The 24,800-nt window shown below is 53.3% G+C and overlaps 1 protein-coding gene across 3 annotated transcripts in view; it reads left to right on the top strand.

The window, feature by feature from the left end:
• The window catches only part of SLC9A8 (solute carrier family 9 member A8), a 69,489-nt gene extending 45,376 nt beyond the window's left edge, over window positions 1-24,113 (top strand). For all 3 annotated transcript variants that reach the window (XM_057312476.1, XM_026503707.4, XM_026503708.4), the window contains 6 exons: window positions 7,641-7,757; window positions 9,920-10,002; window positions 12,649-12,760; window positions 15,718-15,938; window positions 18,149-18,295; window positions 19,178-24,113. In XM_057312476.1, coding sequence (XP_057168459.1) covers window positions 7,641-7,757; window positions 9,920-10,002; window positions 12,649-12,760; window positions 15,718-15,938; window positions 18,149-18,295; window positions 19,178-19,285 — 788 coding nt within the window. In that variant the 3' untranslated portion in view covers window positions 19,286-24,113. The remainder of the gene's footprint in view (window positions 1-7,640; window positions 7,758-9,919; window positions 10,003-12,648; window positions 12,761-15,717; window positions 15,939-18,148; window positions 18,296-19,177) is intronic.
• The last annotated feature ends 687 nt before the right edge of the window (window positions 24,114-24,800 follow it).

Raw genomic sequence — 24,800 nt, 5'->3', positions numbered from 1 at the left:
GCCATTTTGCATCCCCACCAGAATGCATGAGAGAGTTCTAGCTGCTTCCTGTCCTCATCAACACTTATTTTAACTTATAAAAGTTTAGCCATTCTGATAGGTGTGTGGCAATTTGATTTTGACATAATTTGGTCTAGTTCTCTCTGTATTTCACTCGGGGTTTGTTGAGCTTCTTAGGTTTATAATTTATGAGGTTTTAGCTTTTCGCCAAATTTGGGCAATTTTTACCCATTTTTTAAAGCACTTTTTTCTGTTCTCCCATCTCTTCTCCTGTTGGGACTCCAGTTACTGAAATTATGATCAACAGCATTCTCTCATCCCATAATATACTTTGCTTTTTTAATTTTTTTCAATCTTTTCTGTCTGTGCTTTACTTTGGCTCATTTCTTTTGCTGTGTCTTCATGTTCATGGATCTTTTCTTCTGCCACGCCCACTGTCCTGTTAGTCCCATCCAGTGTATTTTCCACTTCAAATGTGTATTATTACAGGAGTTCCCTTTAGGTCATTTTTATATCATCCGTTTCTCTCCTTACCGTGTTCGTGATTGTCTCTACTTTCTTGAGCATATGGAACATGTTTATAACAGCGGCTGTAACGTCCTCGTTTGCTAATTCCATCATCTCTGTCAGTTCTAGGTCTTTTTCTGTCAGTTCACTTTTCTTCTGCTTTTAAGTCATGTTTGCCTGCTCTTTGCTTGCATATTAACTTTTGATTGAATGCCAGTCATTGTAAACTTTATCGTGTTTTTGAGTACTAGATTTTATTGTATTCTTCATAGAATTTTGTATTTTCTTCCGTTGTGTATCTAAGTTTCTTGGAATCTGTTTAATCCTTTTGAGGTTTACTTTCAAACTTTGTCGGCAGGTCCGGAGTAGCACTAGGAAGTAATGCATGCCCTTCCAAGGACTCCACCTCCTGTCTCCTGTCTTACAAGGTCACCCCGCTGTGGCCTGTGGGAACACAAACTTCCCAGCAGACACTTTCCTGTGTCTGCTTCAGGAATTGTTGGCCTGTTCCTTATTAGTGATTGTCTCCTAGCCTCTTGGACTTTCACCCCACACGTGTACGGATCAGTACAATCCAAGATTCAAGGGGACTCTCCAGAACTCTCTTTCTGTGCAGCCCCCCTTCTCTGGTATTCTGGCTGCTTCGGATCCCTCGGCTCTCATCAGTCTCCTCTTCTCAGCCAGACTGACTCTGCTGGGCTCAGTTTTGGAATTCCCCTCCCTAACCCTCAGCCTGGAAGCTGTCTGGGCAGTAAGCTAGGCTGGGGCCTGGAGCAGGAGTGGCCGCCTTGTTTGTCTCCCTTCTGTTGGGAATGTTTCCCTTCTGACAGCCCTACCCTGCAGTACCCAGCATCAGAAGACTGGTTTTTTTTCGTATCTTTGATCAGGTTTTCTAGTTGTTTATGGCAGGACAGCAGTTTGCATAGCAAAGTGGAAGTTCCCAGTGGGTTTTAATGACTGTTGAGCAGATTCTCCTTCCCCATAGATACTGTCTAGAACTACGCCTGGGTACTCGGTGCGCACATCCTGCCAAGGAGGAAGCAGAGAAGACTCTGGCCATTTTCACTGAAGAACTCTTTGTAAACCTCATGGTTTACATGGTTTGTTCTTAATTTGATTTGTTCCCAAGCCAGTTCTCTTGGATAATTTCATCCCGGTATCTGCCATCGAGTTCCTTCTCTTATCTTTCCTGAATTTTGGCACTTACATAAATATTACCTGTGAGTCATTTGGCTCTAGCCTGGCTATTTTTGCCTCTGTTTTTCTAAATTGTTCCCCACCCCCTTGAGATGAACACTGAGTACCTGGTGGCAAAGATATATTTCATGCATCCATTTGGAATTTGTGATGAAAACCAGGGAGTCTTTCTCTTGTCTTCAGAGCAGCAGTATTTTCTATTTGTAGGGTTTCACTTTTTTGAGGGCCTTCGCTCCACATGCCAGTGCGCAGTGGGGCCGCAGTCAGCACGTGCAAGCCAAGAGCACGCTCGGCCCCTTCTGGGCAGTTGGCTGGGCTCTGCCCCTGTTTGTCTTTGGGGTATTTATCACACAGTGTTTTCAGACAAGGGTAGGATAGCCCTGGTGTGTTGTGAGGACCTTCGAGTCCCGCTGTGAGAGTACAGCGGGAAAGGTGTTGTTTGCTGTACCCCTTCTTTTCCTGCTGCACTTTTTCTGTCATAAAGGACTGAGTGGGCAGTTACCAAGAACATGGAGCAGGATGCTGTCCTCCAAGTCACACGCCCAAATCACGTATTTAGGACACAGCGGTTAAGGACACCCAACAGACCTGGGTTTGAATCCCAGCCCCGCCTCTCATCAGCTATGTAACCTCACCCAGCTGATTGAACTGCTCTGAGCATCCACTTCCTCATGAAATAGGCCTTATAAAAGGGCCACCCCAAGCCTGGTGGGCAAGGGTTATAGGGAACGGTGCGAGCAAGAGTCCTGACAGAGGCATGCTGGGGTGACCTCACATCCTGCTGGCCCTAACACCCCCAACATGTAAATTAATGACACCCCCTTTCACTCTCACAGACATCCTGGTTTCAACAGCGAATTCAGTGGTCCCCCTAATTATGAGTTAGTGCTATTCTCAGAATCTTTGTTCTAATTCTATCAACGTTCACTAGTCTATTCATTGAGGCCAGTTTTGAGGGCCACTTGCCCTCCGGCTCTGAAGATTGAGGGATGGATAGACCCTACCTTTGCCAGTTTAGCCAACTACGGACTGAGGGAGGGGGATTGGGACAGAGGGACACACGGTCACGGTGAGTCACAGAGGATGGGACTTTTGGGGTTGAAGGAAGAGTCTGCAAGATTGACCAGGACATAACCTCTGTGCCAAGTGGGGAGACGTGGGCTGAAGGTAGAACGCGTTGTGCGGCCCTCCCATGCACAGGTGCGTAGCCAGGCGATTCCTTTGCAGCACTGCCCGTGGGAGAAAACCTGCAAGCCACTAGTCGTAGGAAAGATTAAGTACATTTCAGTCGATTCTCAGTGTGGTATCCTGTGCAGCCACCGAATAAATGAATTTGACCTATTTGTGCTGCCATGGAAAGAACTCCAAGATACATTGCTAAATTTTAAGAAAGAAAGTTGGAAAACCATTTGTTCATCCATTCAACACTTATTAAATGCCTACCTTGTGCCAAGAACTGTCCTTGGTCCTGGGGCTGTTCTTAGTAAACAAGACCAGATCAGGTTCCCACCTGCCGAAGAAAGATGGTAGGCAAGGAAGCAAACACATACAGTAATTTCAGGTCGTGAAGAAGTGACAGGAAGGCGAGAGATCAGAGCAATGTGATAGAGAGTGGCATGGGGGCAGACGCATCATGCGGTGGGGGGTCAGGAAGGTCTCCTCAAACAGGTGGTGCCTGAGCTAAGACCTGTGTGGAGAGAAGGAGCCAGCCAAGGGAGGACCTGGGGCAGCAGTGCTGAGCAGTGCTCAGCGTCCCAGATCACCGTGAGGGAGCTTGGCACACTCCAGGAAGAGCAGGAAGACCAGCGTGGCTGGGACAGAGAGGCAGGGACCCCGGCCCGCAGGGTTCTGTCAGCCTGCGAAGGAGTTAGGGTTCTGTTATATGTGCCAAGGCAGGTGAGCGTTGGAGGCCTTTTAAAAACCCCTCTGCTGGTAATCCGTGCTGCGTACGCGATGTGAGCCTCCTGTTTATTGCTTTTTAAAGGTAGATAAGCTTTATGATGGCATGGGAGAAGAGTTGGTGACCTCTTTCGGGAACCCTTAGTAGTAGTTACCTCGGGGCAAGGAGGTGTGAATGGAGATTCTCTTACTTTGTACCTCTGAGTCTGGATGTGTTATAGTAAAATAGGTTTATTTTGAGGTAATTAACAGAGAAAACTGACTGTGGTTTGATCCAGCCTTCGGGAAGTTCAACATATTTTACCCACAGTAAGGTACAGTAGTGGAAGTTGTACCATGATAGACACCTTCCCCTTCTGCCTTTGGACTTGAGTCTCTATTCATCATCATTGTTCTTGTGACATTTAAAATAGTGGATTTAACTGAAACTAGAAATAGATTTCCTTCCTTCCTTCCTTCCTTCCTTCCTTCCTTCCTTCCTTCCTTCCTTCCTTCCAGGAAGCAGACCATTTTGCTGCACTATTATCTACTTCCTCAAATGATTTTGCCTTCTAAAAGAAGTACATGTGTCCGGAATTCTTCCTTACAGGGCATTTTTAAAAATACCCATGCCTTGGGGCGCCTGGGTGGCACAGCGGTTAAGCGTCTGCCTTCGGCTCAGGGCGTGATCCTGGCATTATGGGATCGAGCCCCATATCAGGCTCCTCTGCTATGAGCCTGCTTCTTCCTCTCCCACTCCCCCTGCTTATGTTCCCTCTCTCGCTGGCTGTCTCTATGTCTGTCAAATAAATAAATAAAATCTTAAAAAAAAAAAAAAAGTACCCATGCCTTGGGGCGCCTGGGTGGCTCAGTTGGTTAAGCGTCTGCCTTTGGCTCAGATCCTGATCTCTGGGTCCTGGGATCGAGCCCTGCATCAGCTCCCTGCTCAGTGGGGAGTCTGCTTCTCCCTCTGCCCCCCACTTGTACTCTTATCTTTTTCTGTCTCTCTCATAAATAAATAATCTTTAAAATAAAATAACTATGCCTTTTAGCTCTGCAAGTGAGCCTGTTTGTACCATTCACCCACTGGTGTTTTTGCAGCCTGGGTGGTGGCAGCTACCATGGATGAGGGTGGTCTGGGTGGTGGAGAAGCTGCCTTTGCTGAGGGAGGGCTCTCAGGGCAGACACTTGAGCTGTCCCTCGGGCTTTCGCATCCACTGCTGACGCTGCTCTTTCCTTCAGCCCCCAGAACTCGAGAGATGCCCTGACCTCAAACTAGCCCGGGGTAAGGGTGGTGGCTAGCTGTTGCTCTTGCATTAGCCAGAGGGCCCATTTTCATAGGGTCCAGATTCAGCCTTCAGAGGGGGTTTGTTTATCTGTACGGAAAATTTGTTAACATTTGAGCAAGTTGCCTTCATTAAAAGCTGGGAGATTTCCCATAAGAAACAGATTTCTGGGGGCGCCTGGGTGGCTCAGTCCTTAAGCATCTGTCTTCGGCTCAGGGCGTGATCCCAGAGTCCTGGGATCGAGCCCCGCGTCAGGCTCCCTGCCCCGCTGGGAGCCTGCTTCTTCCTCTCCCACTCCCCCTGCTTGTGTTCCGTCTCTCGCTGCCTGTCTCTCTCTCTCTGTCAAATCAATAAATAAAATCTTTAAAAAAAAAAAAGAAAAACATTTCTAGCATCTCTCAAAAAGCTGGAAGGAAGACTGGTCAGCACTTAGGCCTCCCATCCACAGGGCTGCCAGCAGAACTTTATAGATGGGCTTGTGCCTTCTTTGCCCACATGTTGGTCACCCTTTTTTTTTCTTTATTGTCTGGCCCTGAAGATTCTGAGGTTGCAGCCCTGGCCTAGTGTGCCAGACTGACCCAGCCAGCCACAGCCCTTCCACGCTGAGCCTGCCCCTTGCTGCAGAGCGCCGACGCAGGATGGGCCAGAGGGTGGGCAGGAAAACTCCCCGGGGTTCCAACAGTGGACGCTGGTCTTCAGTCCCAGGGCAACTTTCACCGTCACCTCTGACTTCCCAGAGCCTTTGGCTTTCCGTAGAAGTCATTTCATGTTGGGACTCCCAGGGGCGGGACAACAGTGTCCATGGAAGGTCACTCGTGTCCCAGTCGAAACGTGGCTCAGGCTCCTCGGGGGTTGACTTTTACTTCAGGGTAAGAACTCCAAGGTCTCAGCTTTGCCAGTGAGTTGATAACCGTTCTCAAAGCGAACGAGTGGAACAGAAGGCTTTGGCAATGCAGCAGCTAGCAACTTTTCGCCCTGGACGGCGATACTAAGGATCAAGTCCCTGAAAGCGGAAGTGTGTCTGCGCCGTGACTGAGCCTCAGCGTGCTCACCTGGACACCAGGACTCACAGGGCCCCTCACGGAACCGTCGGGGTAGTGAGGCCAAGCCACGTGTAGTGCCCATCACGGGCCTGGGCTGAGCCGGCGTGAGCTGCCCCACAGCTGTTCCACGGAGTTCCAGCCTTGGGTCCTGGTCTCTCCCCTTCTGTCTCACGTTGCTTTGCCTTCCCTGTTCTGTGGCAGTGTCAGGAAGGGTCAGCAGTCCAGAGGGGCCCCCCCAGCCCCCACAGGAGCATACTGGGAGAATAGCCCAAGGTCACGGTGTGTGCGTTCTTACCTAGCAGGGCAATGGTTCGGAACGCCTCTTGAGCTGTAGTCTTCTCAGTACCCTCGAGGAGCACGGAAAGCCTGCCCTCTCCTTTCCCTGTCCCATCCTGTCAGGTGTGCCTCTCGGGAAGCAGTGCTGGAATGTTCCTGGCCAGCCTCCTTGGCGGGGAAGACTGAAAGAGCACAGGAATTTGCCTTTGCTAAGAGGCTTACTAGGAGATGACCTGGCCCCCCTGTGGCTCTCCCTCAGGCCCGTAATGCCTGGTGGGCCGCATAAGGGGGTGGGCCTGTCTGGGGGGCGGGTATCGTTGAGACTGCAAGCTGAGCCCTTGAAACGTCTCAGATGCAGTTCAGTGGTTTTCACCCTTTTCCAAATGGAGAGTCAGCCGGGCATCCCTGTCTCCGAAGTGGCAAGAGTGAGCTACAGTTTTGCCTACAAATTTTCACTCGTGATCCATACATTTTAGCAGCTTATTTAATGAGTTTATAAAAATCCCAGCTTCCTTACATGAAAACGAGACCCCTTCTCTGCCGCCAAGGCAGGGCAGCACTGAGAGGTAACTAACCCATCCATGCAAAGCGCTTTGGGAGTGGTGAGGGCAGTGAGCCATGCAGAGATCAATCCCCAGTGAGCGACTGGGGTGTAGACTCGTGGAGAGCTTGCAGGAAAAGACATCCTTTTGTAGTCACTCCTCTCTCTTTTTATATTATAAGAGTAACTCGTGGTGATTAAGGAAAAGTTAAAAGTACAAAAAAATAAATAGGGGCGCCTGGGAGGCACAGCGGTTAAACGTCTGCCTTCGGCTCAGGGCGTGATCCCGACGTTATGGGATCGAGCCCCACATCAGGCTCCTCCGCTATGAGCCTGCTTCTTCCTCTCCCACTCCCCCTGCTTGTGTTCCCTCTCTCGCTGGCTGTCTCTATGTCTGTCGAATAAATAAATAAAATCTTAAAAAAAAAAAAAAAATCCACCCGTTCTCCACATCCAGATTCTTACGCTTCCTTTCTGCCCCAAGAGTGGTTCACCTGCACCCCTTCCATCCGTGGGTGACAGTGACAGCTTGCACCTCCTCAGCCCGGGGCCTATGGTGCGCACTGTACATGGCCTATCCCCATTACCCTCCTGACAGGTCCAGAGAGGGTGCTGTTAGTCCCACTGCCTAGATGAGAAAGCTGAGGCTTGGAGAGGGGAAGAAGCTTGGCCCAAGGTCACCCAGCCGGTAAGGAAGTTGCCAGAGACAGGGGGCCTGTAGCATTTCTCTGCAGCCTCTGGGAGGCCTCAGGTAGTACTTCCTTCCCCTTTTCTTTTCCTTTTTCTGAACACATGTAACGCTGTAGGGCCCAGTGACTCGTAGAAAACGTGCGATATTATCTGTGTATCACATAGCAGGTGCTCTTCTGCTCTGTTCATGTCTGCGGGCTCTGCCTCTTTGTCCCTCTCTAGGCATCATGGCCATCCTGTTCTCAGGCATCGTGATGTCCCACTACACGCACCATAACCTGTCTCCGGTCACCCAGATCCTCATGCAGCAGACCCTCCGGACCGTGGCCTTCCTGTGCGGTGAGTTCTGCCCCTGTGCGCCCCGCGCGGGCCTGCCCGCGCCCCGTCAGCCACACCCTGTTGTCCTGGGCAGGACAGGCAGCACAGCTCCTCAGAGCCAGACGTGTACTCCCTTATCTTTTGTTTATTACTCTGGCTTGCAAATTCCCTAAGGTAAACCTAACTCCTAATAACTTTCTGGAACGTTTGATGCCTGTAATTTTAAGACCAAAAATGAGAACTACTCATTATGAACATTGGAGACTGATACGTTTATAACGTTGTACGGTGACATTTCCAAAACCGTGTCCCCTGGCACTGGCATTGGTGACGGTTGGGTGAGACAAACCCCACAGTCAAACGAGAGTCTGGAAAATCCTGGGAGATATACACTTTCAGTTTGGGGGCTGCACGAGCATCCTGAGCTGACGCACGTTGTGAGTTTCTGAGAAGGGGACACTGGCCCCTTTCCCACGAGAGCCGCTCAAAGGACGTAACTCGGGCGCGTGTGCGCTGGCCCTGTCATTGCTGGACGGGGTCCGCCACCAAGACTCTGTTAGGCAGTTTCCGTGTGAGCACTTGCTCCCCCACACTCTGCTGTACCCCCTGCCTCCTCCCTGGTTTATACCTGGCAGCTAAGGACGCGCGCTCACAGGGTCCCTTGCAGCTGGCCTCCCGGGTGGCCCTGCCCTGGTTGTCATCGCCAGCATCTCCCTGGCACTGTGGCGGGGCTTGTCTCATTTCCCAGCACTGGTTCTGCTCTGTCATGTGCTAGGCGGCAGGGGCAGGCCATGCGGGAGGCTTCCTTCCGTAGCCAAGGCGGCTCAGGTGCCCAGAGGTCAGATGACTTGCCCACAGTCTCGTGGCTGAGAAGTGAGTCTGGAATCCAGGTCTGTCTCTTCCTGGCCCAGGGGATCTTTTTTCCACAACACCTCACTCACAAGGTCCTAGCTAAGGTCTCTGAGCCCGACTGTCACAATTAAAGGAATATAAAGCAGAGCACCCAACTGTTTTGTCCCCATCAGACTGGCCTGTCTTCGGTTTTGCTAATACCCACTTCCGACACGGGCGTACGGAAAGCAGGTCCCGTTGACAGGCATGGGCCCCGATGCCGTTGTTTGGGGAGAGTCATTGCAGCATCGGGCTGGGTTTCAAAGCCGTGTGCTCTTTGACCCAGCAGAGCTGCCCTCAGGACTGGAGCCTGGATATTTGTTGTAACTGGTAATATCAGAAATCGAAACTGCCTCGGTGTCCATTGACAGAGGATTTGTTAAATTAGCCATGACATACCAATATAATGGAATTTATGCCGCCAGGGAAAAGCATAACACAGATCTGAGGATGTTTTAAATGAGCTGATTTGGGAAGTTTACAAAAATGTTTATTAGATAAGAAAAAAATGCAAGGAGGAGAAGGGCGTGCATACTGTCCAGCTTGCAGACTTGTTTTAAAAAGATACATGTTTAGAGAAGAACATGGCTGAAATGTTTTATGATGTTCAACTATTTTAAAATACAGTCCTTGTCTCCCTGATTATTAGCCTATTCTGGGGGGCATCGCAGTGTTAGCAAGGAGCCTAGTGCTGGAAATTCATGTGGTGCTTTTTCTTGGATACGCAAGTACCTGCTTTCTGACTTGCGGAGCGAAGCCGAGAGTTGGAAATGGCCCTCTTCCTGCAGACCCTGCGGGTACGAGCCATCTTCCAAACCTGTGGCAGCATTAAATGCGTGAAGTCACTCACTCAGCTTTGGCCGCCCTGGCAAGGAAGATAACCGAGAGCCCTTTCCACACTGGTTATGTGGTATCTGCCGTCGCGCGCTCTGAATTTTTGCCACTTCGCTGCAGTTGGGATCCTTGCTAATGACAGTGCTCGACAAATGGACAGATTCATATATTTATCATCTTCCCCGGGTGGGAGAGTGTTTATTTGCATGAGTATTTGACAGCTGGCTCATTAAATGAGGAGATTCTGAATAAGCAAGCACGTGTGGCTCGTGTGACAGAGGAGAACGAGCAAATCGAAGCACAGTTTCCACCAAGGCATCGGGTGCAGGATTTTTCAGAAAATTAACAAAATGTTATAGTGGATTCTGACTCACTGTGAAATGTTTGCTTTAATGATCGGGTACCATGTCAGAAGAAAATAGCTGGGGCTGAATAATCCATTCTTTGGTTTGTTTCAGAAACATGTGTGTTTGCATTTCTTGGCCTGTCCATTTTTAGTTTCCCTCACAAGTTTGAAATTTCCTTTGTCATCTGGTGCATAGTAAGTATTTTCCTTGTTTTTTATTTAATTACTTATTTGCAGATCAATAACCACACGTTCTGGGTTCATTTACGTAACTGCTACCTGCTCAGGGTCAACAGCTACATAGACTCTCTTCTGTTTAAAGTTTCTTTTGTTAAAAAATCACAAACGTATGATAAAGGGAGAAGGGATGGAATTAAGTGAATGAATATCCTTGGAAAAGAATTTTTGCTTCTTTTCACATTTTAAACGGCCTTAAGGTTATGGTCTTCTCTAAAAAGTACAAGTTTCTGTGTTTCTATGTTAGGTGGTAAAAGCAGCTTTCAGAATTGAATGCGTAATTGATCATAACCACGTAAAAAATCATGCATAGAAAAAAACATGTAAAAAAATATAGCACAGTGTTCATGGTGGTTGTAGAATTGGGGATGATTTCATTTCCTTTTCTACTTTTTCTGAATAATTTATAATGCACATACTTACTTCTCACTGTGATCTTCTTCACATGTGTCCATTTTTGAGCGTGACCTTGGACACTTGTTTAAAGTAGAGATGACCAGACCTCACCTCCCCAGAGGTTCACCCAGAGCAATCATCCCAGGTGATTCTTACCGTTCAGAAGGTTTGGGAAACTCACCATTGGACTCGGGGCAGCAAGAGGAGACAAATTAAAATATTAATTTAACTTAATTAATTTAAAACAGGAAAAGAAAAATTTGATCATTCACAGTAGAATCAAGTCTTTTAGGGGAATGGAGTTGGGGGGGATAAACATTTAGCATTTAAACTGGGGCAGCTTCCTCAGGCGTCAGCTGGAAGTGACATGAATGGCTTCTAACATGTGGGCATTTACCCTGGTGCTCCCAGCTCCCTTGTCCCCAGGGTGAGCTGGTCTCCCGTGAGCCTGCCCGCTGATTCATACTCTAGTCCCTAATTTGACCTTTGTTGTCCTTTTTGATGCACGTTAATTTAAGACACGTGAGAAGCACGCCTTACTGTTGCTCAATTATCATAATTCATCTTCACTTCACTTTTATTACCAATGCCACTGAACAGAACCCAGCTATTGAGAGGCAGACCTCTTTTTTTTTTTTTTTAGCTCTGTCACCTACCCTGTGCAAACCAGTGAGGTCTGCCTGTTTGGCATGTGGGGAAACTGAGGCGCACAGAGAAGCTAAGAGCCCTAAGGGGAGCGGTGTTTCTCCTTGTAGTATGGCTGCTTCCACCTCTCAGTCGGCAAGAGCTCGTTGCTTTTGTCACTGTTATCTGTCCTCCAGACTCAGGTTTCGGGACAAAGAGAATAGCAAACGTTGTTTACAGAAAGCATAATAGTCTTTAGTGTGCTCACTGGGTCAAAGAGGCCACATTTGGTCAAACCTGAAACACAAGTACGGGAATCAAAGATTGGATTTCAGTGGGTGAAAGAAGGAGGTGGCTCCTTCCTCTGTAGGCTGGGAGCAAAAGGAAAATGAGAAGGTGCTCTGGCGTGGGAGCTCGGTCTCCCCCGAGCACACAGGCAGGGCAGCCCTGCCTTTCCCGAGACGGCCGTGCTGTTCAGATGGGTCACCTCAGACTCGCTCAGGGGTCAAGGGCACAGGCTTTGGGGCTGAACCGGGTTTGGGACGTGGCTCCACCACTTCCTGCCTAGGTCAGCTTGGACCAGCCCCTTCACCTCTCTCTGTCTCCACTGACTTGCCCCTAAAATGGAGACAGGAATACTAGTAATAAGAGCATTGCAGGGATCTCAATTTAACAAGATACAATGCATATAAAACGCTTGGCATCTTGTGCGACATATAAATGTTAGATGATTGGGAGCCATTGTTAACTTGACCATCCGAGGCAAACAGTCCAAAGCCCATTCAATTCATGCCTCTTAAAGGAATAAACTTAGAGCCTGCCAAACGTACATGTGTGTATTGTGTACGTATTATCAAGTGAATTATGGTGAGAACCAAGGTGAAAAAAGAGTAAGTTAATAAGTAGTTCTAGGTATCCAATTAGATAAGATTTAAACCTTACCTAAAGCTATATTTTATTAAGACCAACTTTGGGGATGGTTAGGAACCAAAAACCTTGGCAAGCAGTTGGCCAGGCAGGGTGCACGTGACCTCCTTCTAGAACCTACCTACACATTCCTTTTGCTTGGGGAGCAGCATTTACAAGCAGCATTATGTGTAGGCCCTTCTCAGTCATCCCTCCTTTCCCTGGGGGCCTGGGGGGCGCTCACGGGAGAGGCAGAAACACCTTGCCTGTCCCTCCAGAGCTAGCCCATTGGGAATGATTAGCGCAGGCCTGTCCCACAGTGGAGCCCCTTTGGAGGAGTGACATTGCCCTTAAATTAATCTCTAGATACTTCCGCATGGCCTCTTGGCGTTCGGTTTTGTTCTACTGTCATAGCTTAAAGCTGGCTTTGAGACCTTGTTAGTCCTCTCTTCCTGGCTACGGAAACGTAACGTACAGAGTGCGATCCTCTCCCAGACTCATGTCTCCAGCAACACGGCCCAGCCGGGTCTCTGCCTAGCGCTGCCATTCATGACTTTCATGGCCAAGGGGACGGCTGCATTTATTGTGGGCGCGTCGCATGTCTGCGCTAGCTTCAACAAGCTTCGGCTTGAAGGACTGGCGGTTTCTGTCTAAAGCTTTGTTTGTTGCTATTCACAGGTGCTTGTGCTGTTTGGCCGAGCGGTGAACATTTTCCCTCTTTCCTACCTCTTGAATTTCTTCCGTGATCATAAAATCACACCGAAGATGATGTTCATCATGTGGTTTAGCGGTAAGTCTAGTGTCGAATGAACAGAGGAAGGAAAAGAGCTCGTACGAAGGCGCACACGGTGGAGAGAGCACACGTGGCTGTCTGCTGGAGCCCCTTGAAACCGGGCGCGCCTCGTGAGGCGAAAATCATACCAGCCCCCATTTACCAGGCCGCGGGCGAGCCCTCTCAGTGCTCCTCACAAGCTCCGTGCCGCGAGACGAATGGCACCGCGCGTCTGTTTTCCGTGCGAGCAAGCCCCGGCTGAAGGGCAGAGGACTTGCTGGGTTCGTGTGACGATGGGACTTACTGTCCTGTTTGCGCTCCTCCGGGCAGGACGCGCAGGGGGCAGGACGCGCAGGGGGCAGCCCTCACCTGCTTGCAGGTGGTGAGGGCCTCCGAAGAAAAAAGGTTCACGTTTACACTTTTTCTCACTATAGGCTAGCTAGGTTTGGATATTTTTTTTCATTCAGGCAGAGTTCTGAGAGCTGATTGGAACATTTTCAGTTTCTGTGCAAATTCCTCTACTTTTTTGAGGATGGGAATGAGTTCATCTTTGGCTCCTAACGAACTGGATCCTTAGGCATCTGTAAATTTATTTTTGAGCAATACATCCAGTTCTTTGTACTTTCTTATTTAAATATTATAATTAAAATATTCCGTGTGGGTCGGGGTATAGCAACATGCTTTATAAGCTGTTTTCTATCCAACGGCATATCTGCACATTTCTCGCAGATTTCTCTCCTCTTTCAAAGGCCTTGTTTAAAATATATACATATGTATGTATGTGAGGTATGTATGTATGTTTAGCGAGAGAAACTTTTTTCTCAGTCTTTTTTGCCAACAAGGAAAAAAAATTTTTGTAAAGTAGTTGATCCAAGGTCTTAAAAATCTCAACATCCCAAAAGAGGTGTATTGGATCCTTTACATGGTTGTGTGAGCTGTTTGGAAGAGGCAGGCAAGAGAAGAGACCTCTGTGGGGGATGGGGGCGCTGTTTTAAACAGCGAGGTCTCTTGGCCCTAGCTGTTCTCCCAGGCCATCCTGAGCCCTCTCCCCACAGATTTTCACCCTCTCTTTCCGGGATCCTCAACCTCTGTCTCTCCTAAGACATCATCATTGAAACTCTTGAAGAGTCTTCTCTTTCCCAGCAAAAAACCAGCAACTTCAACCAAAATCCCTTCTGCACACCCCCTCTCGGTGCTTCCCGTCTCCCCTTGCAGCCAGACCTCCTTAAGTGGGCTGTCCTCCCCTGTTTTCTCCACTTCCTCACCTCCTGTTCATGGGCCTGAACTTGGCCTTGCCCAGGTCACCAAGCAACCATTTGCAGCCAAGACCTGGTGGGCACGAGGCAGCCCTCCTCTGGCCCATTGACCTGCTTTCTACCTGGAGACCTTCTTCCCTGGGCCTCCAGGCCATGCTCCTGGTTGCCCTCCTTTCCCTTTGGGGTCTCCTCAGGTTCCCCCTCCTCCTTTACCAGCCCCTCAAACACTGGCGTCCTCAGGACTCAGCCCCAGACCTGCTTTTCTGCTCTTGTGTTCTCACAAGCTCACCCGTCCCTGTGGCCCCAACGTCCGTCAAGTTCCCACACTCCCAAAACTGTTTGCTCTTAGCTCTTGACTCCCGTGTCTAAATCCTCCTTCGATGCCGTGGAGATCTCATTGTCCAGGACTGAATTTACCTTCCTGCCCAACCCCTTTTTTGCCGGCGTCCCCCTTCCGCAGGAAGCAGTAATGTGTGTGACAGCAGAGGTGTGGCTGACTCAGCGTTTGCTGTGTGTACATCTGTCCCGTGCCCGGCATTTCGTCCTCAGGCCACCGACCTGGCAGGCCCTGGTTTTAGTCCCGTGTAACAGGTGGAAAGGTGGAGTCGAATTTGTCGCTTCGGCCTGAGAGGCCTGGGAGAAAGCAGGGCACCGGGGAGTGACCCCAGGAGCCGGACTCCAGACCCCGTGCCTGGGCCACCGTGCAGCCCAGCCTCCTAGGACACCCCACCATCGTCCGTGTCCTTCCCTTCCCCAGCCACCCCACCTCCCACTCATCCCTGTGGCCTGTTGCTTCCACTCCCTGTGTCTCTCTTAATTCCATGCCCTTTCTGTGTCCCCGTCTTGGGTCTGCACTGCTGCTATGGTCAGACCCCCATCATTCTGTGAATGCTCCGGCCTCCATGTCTGGGTGCCCTGCCCCGTTCACCCCTTCTTCGGGCACTCACCATGCCACAGGCCCTTGTCTGGGGTCTCCTCTCCCTGGAACCTCCCCAAGGGCAGGGCAGGACAGGACCACCTGTTCCCCTCTGTGCGGCACCAGGCAAGCCAGGACGTTCCCCAGAAAGTGAGGTTTCCCAGCTCAGTGCAGCCCCTCGGCCCAGCCAGCCGCCTCACAGGTTAGCACAACAGGAAGTAAGGAAGAGGCCACGATGCAGCTCCCAGCAGCCTCTGGCCTGCAGCAGAGCAGTCCCGAGCATGTCCGTGCGGCCAGGAGCTGCGTGAGAGCAGCGTCTTCAGAAACAAGGGGCCGTTGGATAAATGGCCTTCTTTGCTGTTGCCTGGAAGGCTGTGTGGCCCCGGGAGGACACGCCATTCCCTCAGTCTCGCTTCCTCGTCTGTATGTGGTGGAGAACGGTAGGACCTGCTTTAGCAGCCCCCCTGTGCCATCGCAGTGAGATCGTGCACGCGGAGCCCTTAGCACGGGGCCTGGCGCACGTGCAGGGACGGCTCAGTCTGCACTAGCTGTCATGTTTCTAAAACATGCGCGTTGGGCTGGACGAATCCTCACACACGCTCCTGGTGCTTCGTGGCCTGGACAGATCACCCCATTTGACCTGCTTGGCCACCTCGGGATGTGGAAATGGGATGAAGTCACACCCCGCTTCTCTGCAGAGAAGGAGAGCTCGCCCTCCGCAGTAGGATGTGTTAGAACGTGCCCAGATCCCCAGAGTGCCCGGTCAGTGATGCGGCTCCTGTCACCCCCTTCCCTGCCCCCAGGCCTGCGGGGGGCCATCCCCTACGCCCTGAGCCTGCACCTGGACCTGGAGCCCATGGAGAAGCGGCAGCTTATCGGCACCACCACCATCATCATCGTGCTCTTCACCATCCTGCTGCTGGGCGGGAGCACCATGCCCCTCATCCGCCTCATGGACATCGAGGACGCCAAGGCGCGCCGCAGGAACAAGAAGGACGTCAACCTCAGCAAGACGGAGAAGATGGTGAGTGCCACGGGGGCCGGGGGAGGGGGCAGGGCTGGGTCTCCGCCGCAGCCGGGAAGTGGGGAGATGAGACACGATTTGAGGATCTCCGCACCTACACACACTTGCACACCAGCTGCCAGCCTCAGAAGGGGGTTGAACTGGAGTTCGAGGCCTGGTGAAGCCACGGAGGCCATGGAGGGGGAGCGTGGACCCACGCCAGGCTCTCCCAGCACCACCCTGCGGAAAGTTTTAAAGTCATGTCCTCTCCCTCCCCACCACGTTTACTAACGCCTCCTGCGGGGGGCCGGAGGACGGGAAGGTGCTTGCAGTGCCTCTGAGGGCCGGGAGAGAGGTGCCTTCCCCTGGGGACAGACAAGGGACGTGTCCAGGGCCCAGCTGCAGTGAGCCGGAGGCTCCCAGATCCCTGCCCGCTCCGCCTCCTCCAAGCCACCTTCCTGACCCTGTGGCTGCCGTGCCAGCGGGCTGTCCCGGGCGTCAGCGGCAATGGTGCTTTCCTTGCCCTGTGTTGACCCTTCGGCCCCTGTGCTGAGCCAGGCTCTCCGACAGGAGCAGAGGCCATCCACGGCCTCTCAGCCCGCCTTCCTGCACCGCCTCCACCACCCTCCACACCCAGTTCTAGAAATGCCTCTTTTTCTAGTTCCCTTATTCAGTAACTTTATTCAGCCATGGAAGGCAGAGAAATCCTCAACCAGGAGACAGAGACAGGGACACAGCCCACTTTCCCACTGGGGAGCTCAGGTCTGGCCGGATCTTGGCCTCAGGTGTCTGTGTGGCCCTGGCCCGTGTCTCAGCCAAGGCCCTGCTGGGAGGAAGCTCTCCGGTGGTCACAGGCAGGGCTGGCTCAGCAGGACCTTCTCACTCTCAGAGGCCCGTCTCTGGCCACCCCCATCCCCCAACTTTCTGATCTGTTCTTAACAAAAGCCCCAGTATAGGTTCTCAGACCTTTCAGAGGGTGTCAGAATCGGTGGCGGGCTCCCGGTCTGTCCAGGTCTGGGCTGCGGCCCGAGAGAATCTGCGCTTCGGGCAGGTTGCCAGGTGCCGCGGCCCTTCCGGCCCCGCAGCCACGCTTGTTGAAGCCCGGCTCCCGCAGAACCAGGATGTTTGCCCAGAGGAAGAGCGGCTGCTATTTAGGGAATGTTTTCTGTGGCACGGGCACCGTGGCTGTGCTCTCCTCGGACCGCCTCAGGTCGCCCTGAAAACCCACAGGCAGCAGGCGCTCTCTGCTCGTGCCCATTCTGCAGATAAGAGAGCTGAGGCACAGAGCGCTCACGGACTCCATGGTCTGTGCTCTTCACCACCACGCTCTCCAACAGCGCTCTCAAGGTGGAGGTCCCTGGAGCGGCAGCCTCCCTGGGAACTTGTTAGAAATGGGAGTTCTTGGGCCCCATCCCAGACCTGGGGAATTAGAACTCTGCAGGTGGGCCTGGCGGGGGCGGGGGGCAGCATTTTGTGGATTCATAAGCCCTCCAGGTGATTCTCCCCGCCCCCTCCCACATCCTGCACCTGCCACACCGCCCAGGCCCCCAGTGGAGGCTGCGTGGCTGTGGCTTCAGAGCCGCCCCTCCGGCAGAGCGGTGGATGCTACACTCACACCTGCTGGCCTTTGGTCGTCCTGCAGAGGTGGGGGCTGGCCTGGGCCCGGGGCCCGGAGCTGTGCTGGCGTGGATCCCGTGCACTGGAGACCACCGCTGCCTGCAGACCTGCCCTGCCACGGGGTAGTTGCTCTCATTCCTCTCCAGTTCCCACCAGGATTGCCCCCTGCACACGCACACACTGACCGGCCAATGCCTGCCCAGAGCAGAACCGCAGCTACTGCAGCTGCGGGCAGAAATGACCAAAGGAGTCTCCCTTGTTCAGTTTGCTGCCAGTGAAATCACCTAGAATGGCAGTCCCCAGTCCTGCCCGCACATTAGAATCACCTGGAAAGTTTACAAACCAAACCCTAGCCCACAAATAGATTCTGATTTATTTATAATTCTGATTTATTCCTGGGTATCCATCGTGTTTTTACAAACCTTCCCACCTCCCTGCGGGCTCCGAGGAAGCGCTTTGCTGCCCACAGATGCCCTGCACTGATTCGAAAGCAGTTAGGGTTGGGGACACTGGTGGCCAGCAGCGAAGGGCTGCTGGGTAGGCGGGGTGGGGTGGGGGCTCCCAGGAGGGGGCCAGCTGACGACCCTCGGACTATCTCCCCCCCCCCCCCACAGGGCAACACCATCGAGTCAGAGCACTTGTCGGAGCTCACGGAGGAGGAGTATGAAGCCCATTACATCAGGCGGCAGGACCTCAAGGGCTTCGTGTGGCTGGACGCCAAGTACCTGAACCCCTTTTTCACACGGCGGTTAACTCAGGAGGTGGGACACTGGCACACGCCACATGGCCAAGGGTCCCCAGCCTTCCTCCCTCAGGATCTGCAGGGGGGCCCAGGCCCCCTCCCCCGGCTCGGCCTTCTCCTTCCCAGGCTGGCAGCTGGATATGCTGGCGAACTCAGCATCTGCTGTTTCCCTTCACTGCCATTTTTAGTGCTAGTTTAATAATAGACTTGTTATCACAGTTTGGTTTTCCTGGATGATAGACTCAGGACATTGATCGGCTATTGAATCGAGCCGAAAATTTCAAACCTGCCGGGGCCTCAGGCAGTGGCCAAGGCTCAGGGCTCTTGTGCCATCCCTCCGGGGACTGCTGGCCTCTGGGTGACAGTGAATGACACAGTCTCGTGGGGCCCGGCTTGGGCCTGCCCCACTTCGTTTACGAGCCCATGTGCCACCCCGGCAGTCACGGTCGCTGTCAGCGTGGGAATGTTTCTGTTGCTTCGTTTCATCCTCCCAACAACCTGTGTTGTAGCTTCAGCTGCTCTCTCACCAGACAGCTGGGGAGGCCGAGGCCCAGAGAGGTGCAGCAACCCCCCTCTTCCCCCCGAGGTCACACAGCCAAGATGCGGCAGCGGTGGGAACAGAGCCCAAGGGTGTCTGATTCCGGAAGCCATGTTTTTTAATATCACGCCTGCCTCCTCCTCCTGTCTCTGAGTGACACCTTATCTCCGTCCCCACAGTGAAAAATCCCAGCTCGAGTTAGTTGGTTAACACTTGGAAATTGCCTGTGGCCATGTGCCCTTCCTCCCGTCTCTCCACACCCCCTTCCACGTACACAGCAGCTCCCCCCTCCCTCGGCCCTGCCCCTGCCCCTGACCTGACCCAGACCTTCTGACGAGGGCTGGGTCGTGTCTCCTGCTCCAGGACCTCCACCATGGGCGCATCCAGATGAAGACCCTCACCAACAAGTGGTACGAGGAGGTGCGCCAGGGCCCCTCCGGCTCCGAAGACGACGAGCAGGAGCTCCTGTGACGGAGCAGGGCGCCCCGTCTGGCCTCCTTGCGGCTCCCTCCACAGACGCTCGGCAAGGGCCCCGGAAGGGCTCGCGTGCCCAGCGTCCTCAGGGGAGATGGAAGCAGGGGGAAGCAAAGGCCGTGGTCTTCGGAAACCAGACGTCCCTGGCCCTGGGAGCCAGCTGTCTACTTCTGAGGTAGGTCACGTCCCCGGGCCTCACTGAGCCGGACTCCTGCTCTCCGTGTTGCTTCTCAGCCCGCAGATCAGAGGGAACAGCCGTCCAGGTAAATCTTCCTTCTGCTTCTGTGGCCGGGGTGCAGAGTCATCTGCCGGACTGAGGGGCCTGAGAAGAGCAGCCGTGCCCTGCTGTGGAGCCCGCTGTGACTGGAGGTGCTGGGGGAGCCGGGGGAGCTTGCAGCCTCTGCCATTCCCAGGCACGGCCTGCGTCACAGGGACACCTGCTCCAGCAGCACAGCGAGCCAGCCGCCGTTCGCTTTGGGCTTCAAGGTGCCTCTGGGCTCAACAGCAGCAGTTCTGACCTAGGTGGCCGGCTCGGAAATCTGCAAAACCTCACGCTCCCCTTTGTGATGTTGCTTGCACTCCCTGAGAAGGAGAAACTGAGTGACCTTTTTCTTTACCTCCACCTGGCACCTTGCAGGCCAAGCCCCTGCACGCCGGGCAGCTACTGCCCTCCTCCGGGGATAGTATGAATGTTTACGCTGGTCCGGAGCAGGGGCGCCCGGGCCTGTCTCAGAGCCGCATTGGAAGCTGCATCCTTGGGTTTCTGGGGGTGAGCGAGCCTGTTCTGTGGGGTCAGAGCGCCCTCTGGAGGGAGAAGCTAGAGTTAGAGGGCTCATGCAGGTCCGCATCTCAGTTTAAATTCAGTTTAAATTCATGCACTTTGACAAAGTAGTGAGAGCCTGGCAATCACTCCCTCGCTCAGTGGACCTCATCGGTCCAGAGGCCCCATTTCCTGGGCACCGTGGGGTCTGCCCACTGCCTACTGCCACCTTCACTGCTAATCAGCATTTCCTCTTTCCCTGTCCAAGTTCTTTACTGTCTCAGGTCCCAGCTCGCCAAAGCCCTAGGGCAGGGGCCAGAGCGGGAGTGCCCCGAGCGGGAGTGCGCCTCCCAGGCCACCCCCTCCCAGAACTCGCTCACAGACCATCTCTGCGTGCTCTCTTTCTCTCACACACGCCCTGCCCTGTCCCTGTGGTCCCGGCCCCTGGCCGTCTAGGGTGCGGAGCTGCCAGTCATGTCCAGGCGGAGTGGAGTTACTGACTTCGCATCCGCTCCTCCCCTGCGCTTAACAAACCTCGTCCCTGCAAGCCTTTGCCCATGTATGGGCCAGTGGCGACTCCCCTAGGTGGCTCAGGGTCCTGGTCTTGGGACTCGGCACACCTCTGGGATGGTTGAATTCGTCATGTGGGTGTCCTTGGTTCTCTGGGGAATGCAGCGGGCCAGCATGGACCCTGGGCTGGGGGCACGTACGTTTCCATCTCTTCTGCCTCAGGCAGCATGACTCTGGCTGTCAGGAAGGACTGACTTCAGAGCCCACCAGGCCAGACCCCTTTCCCAGAATGAGGCCGGTCAGGCAGGAAGCACGTGGTTTCCTTTTTATGCATGAAAAGTAAATCTGTACTTGATAGGGTTAAAATATGGTCAGTGTCTCTTTGTAACCTCACTTTAACCCCGTAATGTAAGCCAAATAGGAATATTTTACTCCACCTGATACCTTCACTGGAGGAGTAATACCGTGCATAATTCTGGGCTCCGTCATTTCCTACTTACTTTTAGTGGAAAAGTAAGAGAACAGGTCAGAGAGGGAGGGGACCTTTGTCCGCACCTGGGGGGAGGAGGGCAGGGATCCAAGACGAGAGTGTCCTCCAATCCATAAGTCATTTACCTTCTCCTTTGAAGTTCAGGGTCTGATCTCAGAAGTGTAACCTGCATTGCAAACGCAATAGTTTACCAGAAAATTTGGTGGGGAGGGGGCTATGAATTCCCAGATAAAGCAGTGAAAACAGGATCTTCTCAATTCAGACTGCCCTTGTCACCAGGTCCCGCCTGGCCTCCCACTTTTAGCTGAGACCTGAAGATGATGCTGTCATAGAGAAGAGTCCCCAAGGTGGAGGGTCCCTAAGGCCTGGCTTAGTGGGCGGGGGCACCTTTCCTGGCAGGTCCCAGCGCCGGCGTGGGTCTCCTGTGAGTCTGTTCTGCGCCTGCCGAAGTGAGGCTTTAGTGGGCTGGAGCACGTTCCCACGGGGACAGGGGCGATCCGTGTTCCTCGGGTCTGTCTCCACCTTTGCCACAGGCAGAGCCCATGGAGGTAGATTTTCCCGGTGGATTTTTTTCAAGTATCTTTGCCTGAGAATCCGAAATTTGCTGCTGTCTTACCTTTAGCATACCTAATAACTCTACTATTTGGGGCAATAAATGCCTAGTAGATAAAAAAATATTCAGCATAACTACGATTTCCCACGGATTTATTTCCTTGTAGGTCTAGGCCATGGGAGAGACGTAGCACACAGACAAGGTCATCCTTCAGAGTGAGGTGAAGGCTGTGAAGTCCGTGAGTGCCTGTGGCGAGGCTGGCCCGTTAGCCAGTGAACTCGGAAGACACGCTTGTCTTGGGGAGCTATGTGGCGACAAGCTGCACACCCAGGGCTCCCCCTGCAGCCCTGTCGTAGTAGGACCGCTGGGAACAACCATTCCCTGAGGCTTGCGGTGTGGGGTGTTACAGGGAAAGGAGCTGGCTTGTCCTAGGTTTTCAGAGATCAAGCTTTAGGCTGAGCTGAGCCAGGGCCAGGCAGAAGGAGGGTGGCCCAGTTCCATAGTCTGGTTCTCACTCAGCCCAACAGCAGAACCAAAAACTTCCCGCACCCAGGCCAGCTACCTCTCTTCACAGTGGAAATGCTGGCCAGGCCCTGGCTGACATAAGGCCAAGGGGCAGGGCTTGGCCCAGAATGGTGGCTGTCCCGGGGTACGCCAGGTCAGCCTAGGGAGGCCGTGGTTTGCCTGCAGTTTCCTTTTTGTGCGGTGAAATGTGGAAAGATTGACGAGTGGGGCTCCTCCTGTCCCTGAAAGCTATGTCAGAGGTGCCGTCAGCAGGACTCGGCCCTTTGGGGTCTCAGTTCCACATTCCCACGGGGCCCGATGCAGTTGGCAGAGTCCTCAGCGGGGCGGCCGCAGCCAGGATCCACTTCTGCTTTGGGGGAGAGAGTAAGGGTGGCGCAGGGTGGGGGCCGGCTTCTCCGGAACTAAGTCGTGGATGTCAGAGGTGCAGGCCTCAGAGCTGGTCCCTTTTTTTTTTTTTTTAAGATTTTATTTATTTATTCGACAGAGATAGAGACAGCCAGCGAGAGAGGGAACACAAGCAGGGGGAGTGGAAGAGGAAGAAGCAGGCTCATAGCGGAGGAGCCTGACGTGGGGCTCGATCCCATAACGCCGGGATCACGCCCTGAGCCGAAGGCAGACTCTTAACCACTGTGCCACCCAGGCGCCCCTCAGAGCTGGTCCCTGATTCCAGTGCAAGGAAGAATCAGCAACTGAGATCTGCCATTAATTCAGGCTTTTTTTTTTTTTTTAAGATTTTATTTATTCATTTGACAGAGATAGCAAGAGAGAAAGAGAGCGCGCACAAGTGCACAAGCAGGGGGAGCCGCCGGCAGAGGGAGAGAGAGAAGCAGGATCCCCGCTGAGCAGGGAGCCCGACTCGGGACTGTATCCCAGGACCCTGGGATCATGACCTGAGCTGAAGGCAGACACGTCACCGACTGAGCCCCCCGGGCGCCCCTAACTCAGGCTTTAAATGCAGAGAGCGCGACAAAAGGCACCCTGATGCTCCCCATTCCCTCCAGAAGGCAGACCTGTTTCTCCTGCTGGTTGATGCGCGTAGGAAACCAAGTCTGAACCGTTCTCGATACAGCAGCCCGCATCATGGAGAAGCTGTTCTCCCAGGACCTCAGTCTCCAAAGCCCCAAGCAATTAGTTTTCAATGAAAACAACCCCAGCGAGAGGAAAGAGTAAGTAGCCACACTCCCTTCCATCCCGCTTCCTCCTGTCTCTCACGCAAGTGGGGTTAGACGTTCAGGAACTTCCGCTGCCTTTGGCCATGTGACAAAAGGAAGGCTTGACAGTTTCCCCTGGGCCACCCCATCCCCTAGGCCACCCCTTCTCTCCACCCTGTCCCACCCTGGCTGACGTGGTCCAGAGGGAAACCAATACCTGGCCTCTCACCGCTGAGTGGGTCTGCCAGGCCGCTGTGCGTGAGGCCGCCCAACCTCGGGTGAGAGCGTGACATGCCCGGAGGGCAGCCACAGGGGTCGGGCCGCGTGACCGGACAGGGAACGTGCCGACGGGCGCTCCAGAGAAAGCTCACCTGTCAGCGCCGTGTAAGAGCCCCGTCCGCGCGTTCCTGGCGCTCTCTTCTGGAAGCCGCAGCCCTGCGTGGGCTGCGAGGGTCGTGGCTTCCCCAAGGTTGTGACGTTGTCTCCAACACAGCCCCTGTCAAGCTTGATCTGTTCTTTGTATTCTCTTGAGTAATTTTCTTTGTAAAAATGAAGGATTTTTGTAAGTACTGCTTTTTTATTTGTTTTAAGGACCTTTGGGAAGGTCCTCCCCCGTGTAAGCTGTGAGGTGTTGGTGAGATCCTGGTTCCTGAGAAATGGTTTGCTGCTCTTCTGGGTGGGGCCTCAGATGGGGCGGGTCAGGGACGGGGCACCTGTAGCTGCCAGGCTAGAGCCCCGGCGTCAGCTCACTGGACTCTGGAAAGAACGCAGAAATGGCTGGAAAACAGTAATGTCACTGGATACTTATTTAGAAATAAAAATGCTGCTGGATCAGAGCCAGTTTCTGTGTCTGTGTTCAGGTGGCCTTGCAAATGCATGGGTCACACACTCCTGGGCTCAGCTCTGTGTCCCCACCTACCCGATTCTGGGGGCCAGCAACAGATGTGCAGCCCGTGCCGTGCGGTGGGCTTCGCATCAGGCAGGCCTGGGCCTGATTCCTGCCCCTTAGTGAGGAGCTCGTGAGGCCCAGCTTCCAGCCGGCCCACCGCTGCTGCTCCCCACGGGCGCTAGGAAGCCGTCCTCCCCAGGGCTCCCTGGGCAGCTGGGCTGCTGCTGCCCGGGCTTGCAGATCAGCCCCGGTGCACCCCTGCCAGACTGAGAAAGCGGGACCGCGCCCATCCGTCCTCCAGGTTCTGGATCCACACAGCCGCACGAGCCTCTGGCCGAAGGTGGTGGCGTTCTCTGTGGGAAGCCTGGAGCCTCCGTTTATTTTTACCCCCTCATTCTTCCAAAAGGCATCCAAAGCTGCTTATGGTCATAGGCACAGACCAAAAAAACCCAACAAACATGGACTAGAAAGCAAAAGCAGGTAGGACTGCCTGTCTGGAGCCCAGGCATGGGCCATCTGGCAGGGAAGCCAGTGCTGGCCTTCTTAGTTCCTTCCAACCCTGCAATTCATCCCCATTCCCGCTCCCCCCCCCCAACCCCCAGCCAAAGAAGGAAGTGGGGAGAATATATCACAC

The sequence above is a fragment of the Ursus arctos genome, unplaced genomic scaffold (genome assembly GCF_023065955.2).
Source record: "Ursus arctos isolate Adak ecotype North America unplaced genomic scaffold, UrsArc2.0 scaffold_16, whole genome shotgun sequence".
Lineage (NCBI taxonomy): Eukaryota > Metazoa > Chordata > Mammalia > Carnivora > Ursidae > Ursus > Ursus arctos.
The sequence above is the reverse complement of the archived record's forward strand: the minus strand, read 5'-3'. Positions and strand labels throughout refer to the sequence as shown.